This window comes from Alnus glutinosa, chromosome 5 (genome assembly GCF_958979055.1).
Source record: "Alnus glutinosa chromosome 5, dhAlnGlut1.1, whole genome shotgun sequence".
In the NCBI taxonomy this organism is placed as follows: domain Eukaryota; kingdom Viridiplantae; phylum Streptophyta; class Magnoliopsida; order Fagales; family Betulaceae; genus Alnus; species Alnus glutinosa.
Window position 1 is genome coordinate 14,139,414 of NC_084890.1, and position 17,625 is coordinate 14,157,038.

At 37.7% G+C, this 17,625-nt stretch overlaps 1 protein-coding gene across 5 annotated transcripts; it reads right to left on the reverse strand.

Moving 5' to 3' along the window:
• Nucleotides 1-241: 241 nt before the first annotated feature.
• Nucleotides 242-11,122, reverse strand: LOC133868321 (protein FAR-RED IMPAIRED RESPONSE 1-like). Of its 5 annotated transcripts, XR_009900318.1 has the most exons (11): nucleotides 10,920-11,122; nucleotides 1,936-4,269; nucleotides 1,779-1,835; nucleotides 1,604-1,672; nucleotides 1,382-1,450; nucleotides 1,203-1,271; nucleotides 1,049-1,117; nucleotides 786-854; nucleotides 609-700; nucleotides 383-440; nucleotides 242-342 (listed from the first exon to the last, which is right to left on the reverse strand). XR_009900318.1 is itself a non-coding variant. In XM_062305163.1 (10 exons), exons 2-9 carry the CDS (start codon nucleotides 4,213-4,215, stop codon nucleotides 623-625), a joined length of 2,760 nt encoding a protein of 919 aa, XP_062161147.1. In that variant the 5' UTR covers nucleotides 4,216-4,269; nucleotides 10,920-11,122; the 3' UTR covers nucleotides 242-440; nucleotides 609-622. The 5 variants fall into 5 exon arrangements, 4 of the variants coding, with proteins under 4 accessions (XP_062161147.1, XP_062161150.1, XP_062161149.1 ...); XM_062305163.1 differs by having other exon boundaries at nucleotides 242-440; XM_062305166.1 differs by lacking the exon at nucleotides 10,920-11,122 and adding an exon at nucleotides 10,683-10,726 and having other exon boundaries at nucleotides 242-440.
• Nucleotides 11,123-17,625: the final 6,503 nt, after the last annotated feature.

A 17,625-nucleotide genomic window follows, 5' to 3' on the forward strand; every position in this document is an offset into this window, starting at 1 on the left:
CGAAAATGTTTAAATAGGAAACCCTTAAATTGCAAACAATTAAACACGGTTTACAGTTTGTTTGAGTGGATATGAGAACAATGACAGCATCACCAAAACAGGGAAATGATAGAACTGCCCATATAGTAGAGGGACTAAAAATGACACGTCGGTTAGCACGTGAGAAGTACATAATTTTTTAATAGCATGTACTTCACGCATGCTTTTTTAGGTCTAGCTAAAGAGAGAAGATCGATCGGTGTTTATCGGTTATGGTGTTTTCCCATATCTTTAAGCGGATAAATAATTAAGAATTGTCCGTCTCTAATTACAAAAGACAATGCATCCTGCATTATAACTACCAATGTCAGTGCAGGAAAAAAAAACAAAAAAAAAAAACAAAAAAAAACCTAAGTTTCTTGTCATTGGCTGATACTCTACAAGAGATAATTCATCTCCACCTGTGAAAGTAACAGATGTTATCATTAAAAGTTTGACAAGTTTAAGACTCCAAGGGGCGCGCGCGCGCACACAAACAAACAAAAAAAAAAGAAAAAAAAAAAAAGAAAGAAGAAGAAGACGAAGCAGAAGCAGATAATAATAATATAATACAAATTATTATCACCAACCTGTCAGAAAGCTACTAACGAGAGAGGTGTTTTGCATGGATATGTTTGGATGCCATGACGTGCAGCTGTGAGGGTCCCATGTTAGGCTGGTCCTGCAACAAGAAGGGTAAAATCGCCATTGTAAGTAAATCCATGGAAACCAAGAAGCTCAAAATCCCAACTGATGATGTTAACTACCATATCTGGCAAACTATCCTGCACGTCAAAACAAGTCGAACTAGTTTGTGGTCTGAAATGCAACTGCCCCTGCATGCAATAGAGGATCATTAATTAGTTAAACACATAGTAGAAACACTCTTTTTCATTAAGTAGCAGGGTTTTGATAATCAACAATACAAATAATCCAAGGATCCCCAGAAAAACTATCCTCTTTATTTATATTTTTAGATGACTTCCTTGATCAGCCAACAAAACTACAACTAACATGATAGAATGCATACCATCCCATGCAACCTTTGTTGAGTTAGGTAATGGGCATCATGGATTGGTGCAATTGAGTTCAGTTGTCCCTACAACAACAACAACAAAAAAGAGCCCAATTTAGGCATTGCTTTTATATAGACAGAACAAAACAATATCCAAAAAATCGATTACCAGCCCTTGCATGTTATGTTGGTTGCTGTAATATTCATCACGACTTGGAACTATTGAGTTTAATTGTCCCTACGAGAAGCAAAGATAGGTAAAAGAAGTCATATTGTTGGAAATAATTAACTATGGTTCCCAGGTGGAACTCCATCATAATAGGTATGTATTAATACGAAGAATCTTACCATTCCCTGCACGATTTGTTGAGTGCCAAAATAGCCATCAAAGGCAGCAGCCCTTGAGTTCAGTTGTTCCTATAATAGATATATGGAAAAAAAAAAAAAAAAAAAAAAAATGAAAAAAAAAACCCTAAATGCTAAGTAACAGTCATACTCAAATGAGAAGTGTAGAAAACAAGAATGTTTTCCTGTTGCATGCATAATGGTAGCTATTAAACCACATCATACCATGTCTTGCATTGTCTCTTGCGATTCATAAGACATATCAAGCACATGCGCTCGTAAATTAGCGTGTCCCTACAACAAGTACAGAACCACATCAAGATGTCCCTTTAAAATAATACCAGAACCTGCATTTTTTAGAGAATAAAATGAGCAACTCTAAACAATGAACATTACGAACCATTTGTTGCCAGTTGTCATGGGTTCCAATTGATATGACCTCTGGCTCTACATGTACCTAAAATTACACACAAGACCTGCTCAAATAAAAATGCATCTACAAAAGGTCATAATAAAGTTTCAAGGTTAGATTAATAACCTCCAAAAACTCAACTAACCTGTCGTTTTTTGGATGCACTGTTTTTTTTATTTGTCTTGCTAGAGCTGTTACTTTGGTTCACTTCTTCAACTCCTTGAGGACCACGAATTGATGGTGAGCTTGGTTCTATTACACTCTGAATTGAGTTATTTACACTCTCACACTTTCTCAAAGCTTCTTCGAGTGCCTTCAACGCAATATTATAACTCTCTGGGGATAAAGACGCTTCATCACCCAACTTAAAGGCCCGTTGACATAAATCATTGTAGCGTTGAACCCTACACTCAACAACTGAAACTTCCCTTGTTGTTTGTCTACTCTTTGCATCCTTTGTCCAACGTTTCAATACATACTGAGATGGAATGCTGTGTACACCAGACATTTGCAGAACAATCATTACATGCCTACAAAGGAAACCACTGAATTCAAATAAACGGCACAAACAAGATATATCTGATGTTGTTTCATTCCACACCACAATAAAATCTTGATTCTCTTCAAAATCTTGAACCCTAAAAGTTTTGGTTGCTCCATCTTCACTTTCTTTTCTTGGATGACAAGCAACTACTCCCAAAACCTCATTCTGGAATTTCTTGAATACTGCATGTGTGTACAAGGTTGCCAATTGTTTCCCAAATGGTGATGGAGATTTCAAACCTGGTTGTTTATGCCAACTTTCAAAATCTGCTTTTGCTTCCTCTTCACACTTTTCCCTTATAATCGCTTTATACTGTTCTAAGAACTCCTTCAATGTAGTTTTCCTTTGCATGTATTTGTCAAAGAAACAGTTTATGCTTTCTGATCGTTGGGTTGTAGACATACCTGCCAAAAAAATGCCTTTCATATATGTAGGTATCCATCGTCCACGATCTTCATACAAAGATTGAAACCATATGTCATTTCTTAAATTGAATTTACCAACCATCTTCCACCATCTCCTTTCAAACTGCTCATTTGTCCAAGACTTAAAAATGCATTTGTCAAATTTAGTCATAAAATTTTCATGTTGCCTTATTACATAACTGAGCTTCTCATTAATTTTGCTCAGTATATGCCACAAACAAAAACAATGACGAGAATCAGGAAAGACCTCTGCAATAGCTTCTTTCAGGGCTTTGTCTTGGTCAGTCAGTATCACTCTAGGAGTCCGTCCACCCATTGCTCTAAGCCAAGCCCGCATCAACCAAACATATGTTGATTTAGTCTCTTCAGACAATAATGCACATCCAAGTGAAAGGAACTGAAAATGATGGTTCACACCAATAAAGGGAGCAAACGGCAATTTGTATTCATTCTTGATATGGGTGGTGTCAAAAAAAACAACATCGCCAAAACTGCCATAATCAAGCCTGCCTTTTGCATCGACCCAGAAAACATTTCTCAGACGCTGCTCTTCATTTAGATCTATTGCATAAAAGAAGTTAGGATTCTCATCTTGCATATACGTGAACTGTTCAAGCATAACTTGAGCATCTCCTTCTTCTAAATCCAAGTGTTTTCCACAATCTAATTGATTTGTGATGCCAGCTTTCTGCTTGTCAACTTTCTTATAGCCACCAGATTGCCTGGACATTGTAACATACATCTTTTTTGTTCTTGCGTGGATAGCATGCAAGGCATCAACATTACTACCATCTAGATCTAAATTCCTATGACCCCGAAAATAATAGGCTTGGTCTGGAAAAATTTCATGGTTATGCTCCTTTATGAAACTACAGATAATCCATCTACCATCTTGCCTTTTCTTAACATGCATGCAGGCCTTGCAATCTGTTTTTGTCCAAGATAGATTAATTCTACCCCGTCTTCTTTTTACAGGAATATTTGTTGTGCTGTCTATCTTTGGAACAGGTTCCATGGTTTCATCTGTTTTTCGTTCACGCTTGCTTCCATATCTAGTACATGCAAATTTTGCATCAATAAATTTTCCAGATATTCTGGATCGACGGCTAGCCTTTATTACAGCAGCAAATCCCACAGACTTAGCATATTCTTTATAGAATGAAAAAGCTTCCTCCTTAGATTCGAATTCCCTTCCATCATGAGGCTCTAAGCTTTTGCAAGAATTCAAGTTTATTCCTTCTCCAGTATGGCCCATGTTTCTACCATCTGATACTATTCCATTTACATTTGGTCCTGTGTTTTCCTTATCATTTCCAGCAACACTAGGAGTAATTATGTTCGATCCATCTCTATCATGCCCTTCATCTCCACCATCCACCATATTAACATTCACATTGGGCCGCCTATTTTCTTCCGTATGGTATTCTCCAGAAGGCTGCTCAAGATCTATCCCCATAAAGAAACGCTTATTTCTATTTTCTTTTGGAAATCAAACTATTCACATATGTACCTGAGAAGTGAAGAGAAAATGAGCACCTGTTAGAACTAAATTAACGAATAATACAAAGCCATCTAAAAGCTCTAGAATTAATATAATTCAAATGTAAATCAAACAAAATTAAAAATGTACAGCTTTAGAAAAAAAATAGAAACTTCTTACTTACTAGCAAAAAAGAAAGAGAGCATTTTAACCAAAAACAACATGTGGATAAAGAATGAACAACGATCATTCAGAATCATTTTAAAAAAATATAGAGAACCCTGCCAGATATCAAATTAATTCCAGTTTTGCACAGAGAGAGAAAGAGAGCAAATAATCACTAGATGTGTTAACCTAAACAAAGTCCTTGATCTTACAGCATAACAGTCATGATCCAAATATGTATCAGCCGTACCACACTAAGCAAGGTTCCTTTGCAAAATAAAAAATAAAAATAAAAAAGTCCCAAAGTTTCAATATATTTAAAAATGAAAGATATTAACTCCTAGAATAAACCATGAAGAAAACACTTTTTTTTTTCCATTAGTAATGGAAATATTTTAATAAAATATCAGAAAGGATGACCCGAGTTCACTATACGCATACGAGGAATACGCAAAGAAGAAATTTACAAAAAAAAAAATGCTAAGATCTTAAATTACAAAAATCTAATAACTCCAAGAAAGAAGAGTAGAATCCCCCAATGGCCAGCCAAAAAAGAAAACTATATCATGCATATAACTAATCGATGCCTATATAACAAGTAAATTTTGCAGTAACCACAACAACATTGATGCAGGACAACAAGCAATTGAGAAGAAAGTTTGAAGAGAGAAGAAAAAGCTTAGATGAGGAGAGAGAAGAAGAAAAAGTATGAGAGAGAGAGAGAGAGAGAAGTCAGGAGAAGGAAGATGATAACAATCGACCGTTTTCTTTATTCATCAAAAAATAAATATCACAATACAATATTATGCTTAAATAGACTAGGGAATAAACCCCAACCCTAACCCTAGTGATACTTGGGCTAACAACCCACTAAAATAACATAAAGCCCAAAATCAGAAAAATAACATAACCAGTCTGAAAAATAATTAATAAAAACTATAAAAACGTGGAAAATAACAAAAGTACCCATAATAATATCTTTAGCTCTCAATCACCCAACCACAAGGTCATAGACTAGGTCATCCTCCAACGTTGACGTCCATATGCACGTGACCGGTGGCTTGCGTCTGGGATCCCCATCAACTATCCCGGGTGGGAAAAACTCGACCCCGTCGAGTGTAACTCCTAGCGGCTCTTGTAGAACTCCAATAGATTGAGATCAAGGTGCTGCAATGTGTCCTTTGTGATCCATGTGCAGCCTGAAACTGGTCATCCTTCCCAACGAACTAGGAAACGCTGAACTTCACCATCTCTGGTAAAGACAACTTGCTCATCCAAAATAGCATCAATATGTTCTTTATTTGCTGGTGGAAGAGGTAATGGGACGAGATCAGGTATGGAGTGGAGTGGAAAGTCAGATAAAGGGCCCTCAAAAGGATCATCTGGAATACCTGGCTGGCCCCTATAAGCAACAATCCTTTACATTAAATGTGGAGCTAATACCATTGTTGGGTGGGATGTCAGTGACATACGCATTGGGTCCGACCCTTTGCAACACTTTTTTTTTTGAATGGCCCACCACTATGAGCTTGCAATTTTCGAACGGATCTAGATGGGAATCGTTTAGGTCTAATCTGGACCATGACATAATCACCTATGTTAAATTCAGTGTGACGCCTATGTAAATCAGCTTGAAGTTTGTAATGGGCATTACTTGTTTGAATTTGCTTACTGGTCTCATTATGCAAGTCCTGAACATGTGCAAATGCTTCGGCAGAATCAAAAATCCTACCATGTGGAGAAATCAGGAGAGGTTTCCTAAGTTTATAACCATGAACAACTTCAAAAGGACTCATGCCTATAGACCGATTGACAGAACTATTGTAAGCAAATTGGGTTGTGGGGAGAATCAAATCCCAGTTCCTATTGTGGTCACCCGCCAGGCATCTTAAAAAATTTCCTAGACTACGATTGACCACTATGGTTTGACAATTTGTCAAGGGATGGAAGGCAGTGGAGAACTTCAGTTTTTTCCCAACCATGTGCCAAAGGGTTTTCTAGAAATAACTCATGAATCGAACGTCCCTATCAGATACTATGATCTTGGGAAGACCATATAGTTTGACAATCTCGTTGAGCTAAATCTTTGCAACTTTAGAAGCGTTTGAGGTCTTGGCACATAGAATGAAGCGGGCCATCTTGGAAGAGCAGCCCACTACCACATAGGAATCATACTTCTTTAAAGTACACAGAAGCCCAAGCACAAAATCCATACTCACATCCTGCCAAGGGCAGTTTGGCATAGGGAAAGGAGTGTAAAGGACTAGTTCTACTTTCTGTGCTTGGCCAACTGGCATGTGCGACAAAGACCAATCAATTTGGCAACATCTCTTTTCAAGCTTGGCCAATAAAACAGGCGCTCCACTTCCTCTATAGTCATATTACGAACAAAGTGTCCTGAGAGGCCTCCTGCGTGAATCTCCCAAAGTAAGAAATCTCACAATGACGTTGGTAGGATGCAAAGTTTGTTGGCTCGGAATAAATATCCATCTTGGAGGTGTCAACTGCATTAGGGCATTGTCCATCTTCTAGGGTTATGTATACCTCTCCAAAATGTAGACACGACTCATAATCCTCTTTGAGTCTTTCAAAGCCCGTAATCTTGACGCTCATCATGGAGAGTAAAGTGACTTGGCGACTAAGTGGATCAGCCACCTTGTTCTCAACTCCTGACTTGTGCTTCAAAACAAATGACTAGGCTTGCAAGAACTCAACCCAACGACCATGCCTATAATTGGGTTTCTTCTAGAAATTGAGGTGACGTAAGGCTTCATGGGACAAACTCATGGCGGTAGCAAATAATGGCACCAGTGGCGTAGGCTTGCACTACCGCATAAAACTCTTTGTGATAGGTTGAATACTTTTTTTTGGCCTCCTTCAGTTTTTTCACTAAAATTTTTTTTTTGATAAGTAATTTAAAATTCAATAAAAAAGCGCAGAGGGGCGCAACCCTAATACACGGGAAGTATACAAGAGAGCCCCTAAACAGGAGGAACAACTAATAAATTAAGAAAGTCTACAAAAGTAGAAACACCTAGGTGGCAATGCCTGACGCATAGCACTCCACCAGTCCACCTCGAATACTTTCGTGAAATCTGGGAGTCGCATGGCCGGGGCTTCAATCATTTTCTTTTTAAACTCCCCAAATGCCTTGGTTGCAACACTTGTCCACTTAAATTCACCTCGCTTCATACAGTCTATTACGGGAGACATAATGGTGCTAAACCCTTTAATGAACCAACGATAAAAGGTGGCGAGCTCGTGAAAACTACAAATGTCATGAATATTCTTGGGCTCAAGCCAATCTACGATCGCCTAAATTTTCTGTGGGTTAGGAGATATTCCCTCTGAGGAGACTATGAACCCTAAGAAGATGACTCTATTGATGAAGAAGGAGCACTTCTTAACATTGGCATACAAGCTTTCATTTCTCAAGGTGGCACAAATTTGAGTGAGATGATCCAAATGTTGCTCCTTAGACTTGTTGTATATGAGGATGTCATCAAAGTAGACAACCACGAAGTTACCCATGAAAGATCTTAGTACTTGCGTTCATCACTCTCTTAAAGGTACTCGAAGCGTTTGAAAGGCCAAACGGCATGACCAACCATTCATACAAACCATCCTTAGTCTTGAAGGCAATCTTTTACTTGTCTCCAGGGAGGATTCTAATTTGATAGCAGCCAATGTTCGGATCAATCTTGGAAAAGATCGTGGCTCCTGCCATCAAGTCCAACATGTCATCGAGACTAAGAATGAGAAAGCGTGCAGAGGTAAAATAAACTTCATTTTGCGTTGGAATCTGTTTCAATTCAATTGCTATGGGAAACAATCAAACCTGGCATTGATACCAAAATTGATGCGGGACAAGCAATTGAGAAGAAAGTTTGAAGAGAGAGAAGCTGAAAAGAGAAGTAAGAGAGAAGAAAAAGAAGCACGGGAGAGAGAAGAAGTCAGGAGAAGGAAGACGACAATAGTCGATTGTTGTCCTTATTCATCAAAAACTAATTATCAAAGTACAATATTATGCTTAAAAAGAGTACAGATTAAAATATTTGGACTAAAGAGCCCCATCCGGACGAGAGAAAGGCCTCATCTGAATGAACCTAGGGTAAACTTGGAGAAAATGTTTTAGTTGAGTCACGCCCGGACCTAATTAGAACTGTCCGATGTTTCTTCTTCTACTTCCTAGGGCAAAGTTTAAGCCCAACATATGTCCAAAATGAATACTTTAACGCATATTCAGATATCATTGCACAAAGAAGCACATTTAGAACTATAAGGGTCTTACACCGAATCAAGAATTTCTTCCTCTCTTAGAACATCTGTAGGGTAGTAACATAGCAAGCAGATTAGATGCATTACCACATCTCAAGTGATGTAATACGCACAGAAACTTTGTATGTTGATGTGTCCATCTAACATGGAAGATAACATATATTTCAAAGATACTGTTTGGCAGCTAGCTGATTGGTGGAGACACGGGGGTTTGCATTGGAGGTTTGAGATCAAATTTGGTCTTCAACAGGATTGGGGGAATGTTACAACCCCCCCCCCCCCCCCCCCCCCCCCCCCCCCACCACCACCAAAACAAAAGACCCAAAAACCCCGCCTCCCAAAAGACGAGGAAAGTTCACCTGTTTAAGAAACAGCTCTAACAAGTGCAGCATTTAGTATATATCTAGCTATTTCTCCAAGATAATCAATTGATCAGCACAAGACAATTTAGTTAGAAGAACAAATCAGATCAATCCTAAAGTGAACAGAGAGAAATAGTTCAAATATGCTCTTTGAGATGTTAACGAACCAGATTTTTTAGAATAGTTCTTAAACAAGAATCACATGTAGCACACTTACAATCCTCTTTACAACTTGAACGTAATGAACTATATAACCCTGCAACCCATTGAAGACATAGAGACAGAAGCAGGGGTGGTTAGTGTACTAGTGTCAGAAATCTTCAAAAGTTTCTAGTTTCTGAAATCTGAAAGGAGATCTAACCTATTTGTCATGGCAAGAATTGCAAATTTATCAAATTTAATCAACAAACTATTTGAGATATTCAATTTTTTGAGTAATTTAGAAATTATATGCAATTCATTACACCAGCTGATATGCGTTTGTCAATTTCTTCCAAAACCTTTTCATCTTCACAACTTCCACCATCAACTCCTAGTTCTAAAAGTTTCAGTCCACCAGAGAGTCGAACTCTATATGATATGATCCACCTAAAAACTAAGCTAGGATGATCACTGAGATGGGGGATGAGATCACAACTGAAATCATCAAGAGTATTACGAGCCAGATCAACATTATACATCGAGCTGAAAATTACATTCAGTGATTATCATCTGTACAATAGCAGTAATAGTACACCGCAATTAGGGAACAAAGAAATTAAAATATTTAGGAAAAAATAATAATAATCCCTAACACCCTCGTCAAGAATCAAGATTACTGTAAAGAAGTTTTCAAAAAAAAAAAAAAAAGATTACTAAAAAGAAGATACTTAGCGCTTAAAATAGGTTGTTTCTACATTGGCTATGTGACCTAGCCTCTGCCACTTGGAAATGATTTAAAACCAAAAGCAAAAAACAATGGATTGATGTAACTGGCATGCAAAACCTGGGTTCTACTTCAACCAGAACTGGAACATCATGTTAGGAGAAATATGAAGATCACAAGTTAAAACTGGTAAAGAAGAAAAAACAGAAGAAAGAAATGCAAAACCCACTTCACTGATTCCTATAACAGTCAAAATTCAAAGTTTCAGATAAAAAAAAAAAAAAAAAAAAAAAAAAAAAAAGGAACACATGCGCAATACCTAAACTACAAGAATGGAAATGGCGGCAAACAAAAAGTACTTGGAAGAATGATATGCCTAACAACCATTTCACATATTCAGTTTACAGTAAAAAATTGGAAAGTTTTCAAGGAAAAAAAATAAAACGACAAGAAAATGCAATACCAAGATGACAAGTGCTAATTCGAATAGAACAAAGAACACTCAGAAGAATGAAATGCCAAAAACCCACTCCAGAGATACATATAACCCTCAAGACTGAAACTTTCAAACAAAAAATTCTGCAAGAATATTAAAGTGCAATACTAGAATTAGCAGACAACAAAGAATGCCCAGACAAGTAAAACGCCAGAATCCACTTCTCGGAGACCATATAACAATCAAAAACGGAAACTTTCAAACGGAACTATACACTGATCAACATGTAACTAGAATAACAAGATGGGAATTGAAATTAGCAGAGAACAAAGACAACCCAGAAAAGAAAAATGTGAGATTCCCACTTCTCAGAACTAATTAGCAATAAAAAAAAAACTCTTCGACGAATAAATATAACAAAGAAATACAATCACCGAAGAACAGAGCCAGTAAGTACTGACTGAGAGAGAGTAGAAGAAATTTTTTAGGAAAAAATAAAAAATAAATAAGCTATAATTAGGACTAAGAATTGAGGAAAAAAAAAAAAAAATTGAAAGGGGATTAAGAGAATTACAGGATTAAAATGAGGATTAAAGAGTAAATTCAGTGAGCATCAGATGGTGCTGGCAGTTTTTGAGGAAGGCGAGTAAACAAGTTTTTGCCTTTTCGATTCAAGCTTAGGGCTTCAGAAACCAAAGCCGCACTCGCATTCTGCATCTACCATACTCGCCGATACTCGCCCCGGGATACCTCCTGGGTCCACTCGATTAAATCCTAACCACAACCGGAAGGTCAAGCCCCTCTTTTTTGTCGGGTCCAAATATCTTTAGCTTTGTCATTTTTTCTTTTTCTTTTTTCTTTTTTTAATTTTAATTTATCTTTGTCATCTGGGCTCGCTGACAGGTGGGGATATTTTTTCATACTAATGGATATGTTTAAATTTTTTATTTTATCTACTAATTTCTAAGTGAGAAACAGTCGGGGCATAACTAAAGGTTTATTTGGTAAAATTTTGTAAACGGTTCATCACTCTGGGTTTTGAGAAAAAAATATAGGGTTAAATGCTTAATTAGTACATGTGGTAAGGGTCCAAATCAAACGCATATCTCGGTTTTAAAAAGTATTACAAATGGTACGTGTCGTCAACCTAAAAACCAAGATGTACTTTCCGTCAAGGTTTGGTTCATTTTTTTAACGGATATCTATGTCAATTCACTTAAATGGGGTTGGGCCGAGCCAAGGGGGTCAAGCCACCCCCTATGGCCCTTAGTGGTGGCTCGGCCACCTCTATTTGGCCTAGGGATGGTTTCAGCTACTCCCATTTGGCCAACTCAAAATTTTATTTTATTTTTCTTTTGGCCTATTAGGCGTAGCCGAACCACCCCTAACGGACATGGGGGTGGTTCAACGACCTTTATATAACTTGTCTGTGGTGGTCAAACAACATCCAAAGGCCATGGGTGATGTTAGGCCACATTCCTTTGGCCAACCCTTGTGTCTGTGTGTGTGTTTTTCCTTTTTTTTTTTTTTTGCCACCCCTAGACCGATCATAGGGGGTGGTCGAAACCACACTGTGTGTGGTGTGTGTGTTTTTTTTTCCTTTTTTTTTTTTTTGGTCACACCTAGACCGATCATAGGGGGTGGCCGAAACCACAACTGGGCCAAATGAGTGTGGCCAGGGCACCCCCAAAGACCTTGCGAGTGATGTTGATCACCCCATTTTGCAAGTTTGGGGTGGCTAGCTACCCCTATTTTGCCAAACATTTTTTTTTTCATTTTAAGTTTTTTTTAAAAAAAAAAAAAAGAAAAAAAAGAAAAAAATGGACAAAACTTAGATGGAAGGTGCATCTCAGTCTTTAGATTAACGAAATGTACCACTTATGACAGTTTTTGAAACCCAAATAGCTATTTGATTTTGGCTCTTACCACATGTACTAATTAGGCATTTAACCCAAAAATAAAAGTTGAAAATTGATTTTTCGCGGGGGCCACATTTGAAGAAAAAAAAAAGTTGCATGTAGGGTCAACAAATGAAAATTTGTTTGGTAAAATTTTGAGAATATTTAAAAAAAATAAATAAATCAAAAAAATCAAAATGTTTCTCCACAGTGGCGGTAGCCTCTGCTAGCCATGACAATGGTGATGATCTAGCAGCCCTTGATGGACTGCCAGTAGGCAGCGGCTGCAACAATTCTTTTAGCTGATTATTTTCGATACATAGAATTCAAGAGTCCCTACACATGAAAAAAAATGTTCATGAACAATCTGCACCCTATAAAATTACGATATTAAGTTATTTTTGGAAAAGTATTTTGAGTTTGAGGTTTTATAGAAGAGTTTATAATTAGTATTAAAAAGTGTGTTAGTGGTGGAGGCTACACCTACAAATCTGTTTTGTTAACCGATATTGAAAAGACTTTTTAGTACTTGTGAAGCGAAAAGGGATTTTCAAAAGTTTACTAAACAAGCAATATATTTTTCGGGTAATGTTAGTTTTATCGTCCCAAAGTTGACGTGGCTTTTAAAGTCACCATTAGATTTGGGATGGATCATTATTTGATTTTAAAAGTCACATCTACTTTGAAAGAATAATAATATGGTTCTTAAAATTTTGAATGTTTTGCTGCTTAAATGTAACTCTGAATACTAGGTACATATTATGGGATGAGTACCGTAGATGGGCTGAGCGACAAGTAGTCGTGCCACTGTGATGATCCATTTATGTATGTTTTTGAAAAAAAAAAAAAATGGGTCGTCTCATTCGTACTATTGCGAGTGGTAATTTATTATTGATATATTTTTGCTTTAAGAAGACCACATTAATGTTTGGCATCGTTGCCGGGGATTGCATAACGGTTGCGTTATTAAGTTTTAAAGATTAAATCTAGCTTAATTATTTTCTGTTTTTCTTTATTTTTACTCTTAATTTTGGTTTCTAATTTTGGTTTTGGTTTTGGTTTTTTTTTTTTTTTTTTTTTTTTTTTTTTTTTTTTTTTTTTTTTTTTTTAGTTTTTCTCATTCAGGTCCATAACACTAAAGTTTTCTAGCAGTCTGCGATTGAGCACATCATCCCTGCGCTCGAGCCCTTCCCTACCGACAATACGCTTGAGCGATGCATCTTGTGGGGGGAGATTAATGATGAAAAGTGAGGATAAAGAATGGATCTTGTTTGAAAACTTGAGTAATAATTCTATTTAGCATGCATCCACTAGACGTAGGGCACCTGTACCTAAAGCACCAAAGACCGAAGGTCTTTTTGAAATAGGACATTCCTCGGATGTAGCTACCCAAGTAGTTGATGCTGTCACTAGGAAGTTAGATCAATTGATGGTTGCTAGTTTTCCTCCTAAGTCTGATCACATGCACACACAGCACGAACCATGTTCATTCTATTCCAATACTATGCATCACGTACATGATTGTCCAACTGCTGGAAATTTTTCTCATGTTTCACATGAGCAAGTTAATGCAACATTTTCACGTCCAGGTAATGATCCGTTCTCCAATACTTATAACCCAGGGTGGAGAAATCATCCAAACTTTCCTTGGAAGGCTCAAGCTTCAGGCAACTCAGTCCCAGGGATGCAAAATCAAGCTCAATCTAACAGGTAGCCTTACCAAGCTTCTTCCACATACTGGCTTCCACAACAGCAATCTCAGGCCGCACCATCTTCTCGGTCGAATTTTGACTTTCAAGAATAAATGTTGCAACTTGTGCGCTAGATGAATTAGATAGTGAACTCTCGCTCTCAAACTATTGCCAAGTTAGAGGTTTAGATAGGACAGATGGCTAATAGCCTCAATAGGAGGGAAGATGGGAAACTTCTAAGTCAGCCGGTGTCCAACCTGGATGGAAACTACATGTAGAAGAAGGTACTTCACATCACCAGCAAGCTCTAGCCATCACCACATTTCGAAGTAGAAAGAGGGTTGACAATCATGTGCAAGAAAAGAAGGATGAGCAAACTAAGATCCTGCATGCAGAATCTATAAAAGGAAAAAGGAAAAAGGTAAGCAAGTAAACACTGAAGCTTCTTCTTCATCTGCACGCACTCCTGAGACACCATATGAGCCCCAGGCCCCATTCCAAGAACGTCTTAAGGTACCTTCTCACTTCGAAAAACATGGAGAGAAAATACAAGATATGATGGAGGTCTTCAAATAGGTAAAAATCAACCTCCCATTCCTTGATGCCATCAAGCAAGTGCCTGCTTATGCAAAATTCCTTAAAGATCTATGTACTCAAAAGCAAAAAATAAGGGCCCACACTCCAAAGAAGGTATTTCTCACTAAGAAAGTCAGTTCTATCCTTCAGCATAGTCTCCCTCCGAAGTTCAAAAACCCTGGTGCTCCCATGATCTCCTGCATTATTGGGGACCACAAGATTGATAAAGCCCTCCTTGATTTGGGGGCTGGAGTGAATCTATTGCCTTACTCAGTTTATTTACAGCTCGGTTTGGGGAATTGAAGCCCAAATCAATTATCTTGCAATTGGTTGATAAATCCACCAAGAAACCGCAGGGAATCATCGATGATGTTATCATTCGAGTTGACAATTTCTATTTTCCCATCGACTTCATCACTCTTGATACTGAACCGGTGGCCAATCCCATTAAGATGATCCCTGTAATCCTCGGTCGCCCTTTCTTAACTATGGCTAATGCAAACATAAACTATTTGACCGTAATAATGAAGATTAGGTTTAGGAGTATGAAGGTAAAATTGAACATCTTCCATACCTTCCAGCAACCACCAGATAAAGCTAAGTATCTCTTTCTAGACTCCATAGAGGACTTGGTTGCAGAGTCCCCTTCTTGCATTCTAACTAAAGCTCCCTTCGAAGCTGATATGACTCACATCACGGTGGAAAACTATGGTACTTGGCAAAACACAAGCCAAACAAATTCTTGACTTCACACTACTACCAGACTCAATGTTCCTCCTCTGGCCATACCAAGAACATCTCGACGGCTGCTTTCAGGTAACACTCTCTCAAAATGGTCCAAGAAGGTAAAAAAAACAGAATTACCAAGGGCAATGATTGCAGTCCTACAAAGAGGGCATTGCACAGAATGGAGATGCCGATTCCATCAACTTGACGGATCCCATCTATTTGGACTAAAGGAGTCTTTCTTACCCTTCCCCTATATTGTTTTTGATTTATTGTTTCTCTAGCTTGTCTGGCTAAAGACGTTAAACTTAGCGCTCGTGGGAGGCAACCCATCTTGTAACATTTTTTTCTCTCTATAGTTTCTGGTTTCATATTAGAGTTCCTATATGCACTCGAGCGCGCCTTCATCTAAGCTCGAGCACAGCTGCCCAACATGTCCAAGGGCATCTACTTCTGCACTACAGTGACAGTTTAGGTACTCTTATTCCTTGTATTGTTTTATTTTCTCTATCCACACATTGAGGACACTGTGTGATTTAAGTTTAGGGGTCTGGGTACGTATGTTATTCTTAAACATGCAGTTGATTAGAAATTCTGATTTATATTTCATTGGTGAGCTTAACATGATGAATACATTGTCGCTTGACTAGAGAATTTTAGAGTGTTGTTACTTTCTTTGGCAACATGAGATATTACATGTTTCAATTTGATTCTCACAAACAAATTAGCACATAGTCTATGGAGTATGAAGTATGAAATATGAAATCAGTTATAACTGTTGTAAATATCTTGGATACGGTTACACAACTTATTGGAGGAATAACCTTCGCGCACGCACGCACACACACACACACACATATATATATATATAAACTGTCAAAAATAATATTGATCACTTTGAATTTTTCACTAAGTAACCGGACATCTTGCCTCATTGAGCATTGAGTGTTCGAGCCAAAAGGTGGGCGTTTTCTTTAATTGATAGCATGTCTAGTTTGGCTTTGAAGCCTTTTTGACTCGAGTTAGTAAGTCCTTTGGGTGTCCTTACATCTAATGCCTAAAATCATCTGGTTTGGGATTCATTAGTTTAAAGCTTGATACATGGGTCAATTAGAAATCTTAAGAGAGCTAAGCACTGCAACGCGTGCATATATATATATGCCTTGGTTGTTTTATCCAATGGAGAGTCCAGCAAATTTTGAGTATTGAACCATTCATGATTGAGATTAGTTTTTGAAACCTCATGATTATGTGTTAAGGTCACTTTACACTAGTTGAATCTTTTGATATTCATAATGCCATGTTAGTAACTTGATTTTTAATTCCCTAAAATTGTGAAGATGGAGTTTGCTTTGTTAAGTTTGCTAATGAATGAGAACCATGATTTTTACGATACTACATTCTTGGGAATAACATGATAGGAATAATGTTTGTGGGTATCATTCTTGTTAAACCCTCACAAGACTTCACTCATCCTCTAGGGATGCTTAGGGGTTTAAAAGGCTTGTTGGATAAATTAAATGCAATCGTACATCCCACGAAATAAGGATTTATCTTATTGTTTTTCAGTTTATTTTCGGTTTTGTATTAGTAAGAGACTAGAAATATGTAAGTTTGAGGGTGTGATAAGCGCCGAATGTTGCACATTCAAGCTTTTTAACTCGCATATGTTAATTCCTTAGCATTGTTATTTGTTTAATTTTGTTTTGTTTTCGTGTTTTAGGGTTTTATATGACAGATACAAGAATTTCAGTGGAAATTGGGCTTAAAGGACACTTTGGAAGCATGCTAGCAGCCATGGGATTAAGCACACCAACCAAGGGCTCGAGTGCACCTACACTCAAGCGCCCCACCAGGTAGGCTTGAGTGCATCTGTGCTCGCAGGCATCATTACTTAAGCTAGAGCGCACTTACACTCAAGCCCACTTCCCTTATGCTCACTTCCCTTGGGCTCAAGCGCACTCGTGCGTACAACACACGGCAGCAATCCTTTTCCACCTTGGATTGGGTTTTTAGTCTCCTCCTTGGACTAGGAGACTGACTTTTGACTTTCCTAGGGTTTCTAGGGGTTCTAGGGTTCTCCTAATCCCTATAGATAGGCCTCTAAACATTAAAGAAAGACACATTGCTACCTAGGGCTAAAATTCAGTAAAATACTTATTGAAGACTTGAAGAAGAGTAAATCATGGCAGGAGGCCATTTCAGCAGCGTCATGAGTGGCTAAAACCCTTCGTAGGGTATTGATGTAGCTCTATTCAAGCACAATGGTTTGATTGTATCTTAATTTAGAGAATTTCTGTTTATGCATGGTGGTAATATAATTATGAGAATTGCTCCAATTTGATAATGTTCTTAATATTTTAATGCAAATGTTCTTAAATTTAAAATC